The sequence below is a fragment of the Austrofundulus limnaeus genome, unplaced genomic scaffold (genome assembly GCF_001266775.1).
Source record: "Austrofundulus limnaeus strain Quisiro unplaced genomic scaffold, Austrofundulus_limnaeus-1.0 Scaffold854, whole genome shotgun sequence".
Taxonomy (NCBI): domain Eukaryota; kingdom Metazoa; phylum Chordata; class Actinopteri; order Cyprinodontiformes; family Rivulidae; genus Austrofundulus; species Austrofundulus limnaeus.
The window spans coordinates 143,460-146,610 of record NW_013953256.1 but is presented as its reverse complement, the minus strand read 5'-3'; the positions used below and the strand labels follow the sequence as shown (position 1 = coordinate 146,610).

Here is a 3,151-nt window from a genome sequence, read left to right as displayed (position 1 = left end):
AATATGGGCAAATTGAAATATTGTTCTCAGACAAAGAAACCAATGAATGTGAAAATGAGAAGCATCTTGCGTTTGTAAATTAATTTGTAGTAAAGGGCATAAATCTTCTACAGGACATTCACACTGGTGGGACGTTTTCATGTTGTCAGTTTATTGGAGATGCCGGGAAAGAAAACTGTTGTTGCATTTGAACATATTTTGGGCAAGTTAATATTTATTGATTTGTCATCAATGCCCGGTATTGTTTGCAGTGCAGTTTCCCAATAAACTTGAAAAAAATCTTTAAGTTACATATTTTACATGTCTTTCTTAAGTGTAATTTCTATTTTTCATTATAAGGTATTTATCCATATATTCATATTGATAACAAAGGAATCACAGTATGTGACTATATGAGATAAAACTAGCCTGAAATGAGACTAGTTTAAGTTTACAAGGAAGTATCTCCATTACAGAAATAAATGTGGAGACAAATTTGAGAAACCTTTTAGAGAAAAGTGAGATTTCTATGAAGACTTCACAGGAGTCTAATAGATTTTTTCCTTATTGCTCAGGAGAAACAGCTGAGAAAAATGAGAAATTATCAATAGACTCCTGTTTATTTTACACAAAGCTCACAATTGTCTAGGAGATTGAAATGAAATGTTTGTGAGATTTCTTTTAGGAATATCTTTTCCTCTGGGTTGTACCAACAGAAGAGTCTAGAGTTGAWGTGTCAAACTTTGGTAGTGTTTGTCTCCACTGGGGGTTGAAGCTGGACCTTCTGTTTGTGAAGCAGACATGATGACCTCTACACTACGGAACACACAAAGTCCACTTCTAGCTGACTCAGCTACTTGACTTGCCGTTCTAAACGAAGCTGAAGTTAGTGTCCGATTCCAGCTTCCGATTCCAGCTTCCGATTCGGGAAATGACTAAAGGGATATTACAACTAATTTTTCACTCCCTTGCGCGTGTTTAACCTGCTCTAGCTCAACAACTACAACACCTACACTCTTCAAATCTGGACTAGATTATTCTGCACTAATAGAAGAATATTTAAAAACACGTTTGGGATTTGGAAAACCTTTGTCTGATTTGTGAAACTTCAACAAACTTTGTTTTTCATTGTTTTTTAGGCAACTGGACCACATTAGATCTGGTCCAGCTCAAAAACCACAAGACCTGGACTCTTCAAATCTGGACTAGATTATTCTACACTAATAGAAGAATAATAAAAACTAAGTTTGAGCTTTGGGAATCCTTTTTCTGATTTGTGAAACATCAACAAAGTTTGTTTATCATCATTTTTCAGGCAACTGGACCACATTACAGCTCAAAAACCACAACACCTGGACTCTTCAAACCAGGACTAGATTATTCTACACTAATAGTGGAATATGTAAAACTAAGTTTGAGCTTTGGGANGACTCTTCAAACCAGGACTAGATTATTCTACACTAATAGTGGAATATGTAAAACTAAGTTTGAGCTTTGGGAAACCTTTGTCTAATTTGTGAAACATCAATAAAGTTTGTTTTATCATTCTTCTATTAGTGTAGAATAATCTAGTCCTGGTTTGAAGAGTCCAGGTGTTGTGGTTTTTGAGCTGGACCAGGTCTAGTGTGGTCCAGTTGCCTGAAAAATGATGAAAAACAAACTTTATTGATTTTTCACAAATTAGACAAAGGTTTTCCAAAGCTCAAACTTAGTTTTTATTATTCCTCTGTTAGTGTAGAATAATCTAGTCTTGGTTTGAAGAGTCCAGGTGTTGTGGTTTTTGAGCTGGACCAGATCTTATGTGGTCCAGTTGCATAAAAACAATGAAAAACAAACTTTGTTGAAGTTTCACAAATTAGACAAAGCTTTCCCAAATCCCAAATGTGTTTTTAAATATTCTTCTATTAGTGTAGAATAATCTAGTCCAGATTTGAAGAGTGTAGGTGTTGTAGTTCTTGAGCTAGACCAGGTTAAACACGCGCAAGGTAGTGAAAAATTAGTTGTAATATCCCTTTAGTCATTTCCCGAATCGGAAGCTGGAATCGGAAGCTAACTTCAGCTTCGTCTTTTCTCTACAGTCTACTTGACATTCAGGAAGAAGCACATTTGGTTTTCTGGAGACACTTTGTGCTGATCTGTAATTTGCTGTTTCTGTTTTCACTTTGATTTCTGTTCAGAAATCAATGTTTCAAACTTTCTGTTCATTTGATTGAGTTTCAGTCTGTTTTTCATGGTGAGGAAAAGAGAAGAAATATTTGATGAAACTCCTCCCAGCAGCTGAGATCTAACATGTGTCTGTTTGTGCTTCCTGTTCCAAAGTGTGAAACTAAAGAGGAAGAATGAGTCTGATGATCCTCTGTTGCATCATCTATCAGAGGGCGTGTTACCAGAGTGCTTCCATATTGTGTCTGCAGCTGAAGCTGGTGTTATTAAAATTAAACACAAAAATGAAAACTGATGAGTTTTTTAAACCAAGTTGGTGTAGTTCATAAATTCACCATAGAAGAAATAATTTGTTTTAAATATTAGTTTATCAACTTAGTTGATAAAATTATGCTGCAATTAGGTGTTAAATAAAATGCAACTACAAGTCCTTTTACTAGAGCTAAAGCCAAATGAATGATTTACATTTATTTATATTTAGAGCTCTTATTTTGAAGGCCACCCACTACCGGAAGTCTTCTAGTATCACTGCTGCTAACTTTATTATTGTCTTGTAGCTACGAGCTAACGGTGTGTCCCGTGGCCTGCTGCTCAGAAGAGTTTAACTCAGTTATATTGAGCTGTAACAGCTCGGTAAATGTTGATAAGATGTGGAGACAGCAGGTAAAAACAGAGGAAGAAGAGAAGTCGGAGGATTTTAGACCTGCTGATCAGGAACAGACAGAAAACAACATGAAGATCCGGATAGAAGCTGTTTACAGCCTCAACCATCAGCTGCAGACATCAGGTTTGTGTTTTTTATTCTGTCTCTTCAATCTGATCATGTTACAGTTCAGCAGGTTTATGATAGCTAATGGGTTTAGTTTAGGGGTGGGCAATCTTCAGGGCTCTGATTCAACCTGATCACAGAAGTGGAGAGCAGACAAAGGCTGTGTCCAAAACAGCAGGCCGGGTCCTCCAAAGGTCGAATTTGTCGGCCGCATACGTCACAGCACCGCGACGAAGGCCG

The 3,151-nt window shown here is 36.8% G+C and overlaps 1 protein-coding gene across 1 annotated transcript in view; it reads left to right on the top strand.

The window, feature by feature from the left end:
• Positions 1 to 2,720: 2,720 nt before the first annotated feature.
• LOC106532930 (protein starmaker-like) overlaps positions 2,721 to 3,151 on the top strand; it is a 9,525-nt gene continuing 9,094 nt past the window's right edge. Inside the window, exon 1 of the mRNA XM_014029104.1 lies at positions 2,721 to 2,929. Coding sequence (XP_013884558.1) covers positions 2,791 to 2,929 — 139 coding nt within the window. The 5' untranslated portion in view covers positions 2,721 to 2,790. The remainder of the gene's footprint in view (positions 2,930 to 3,151) is intronic.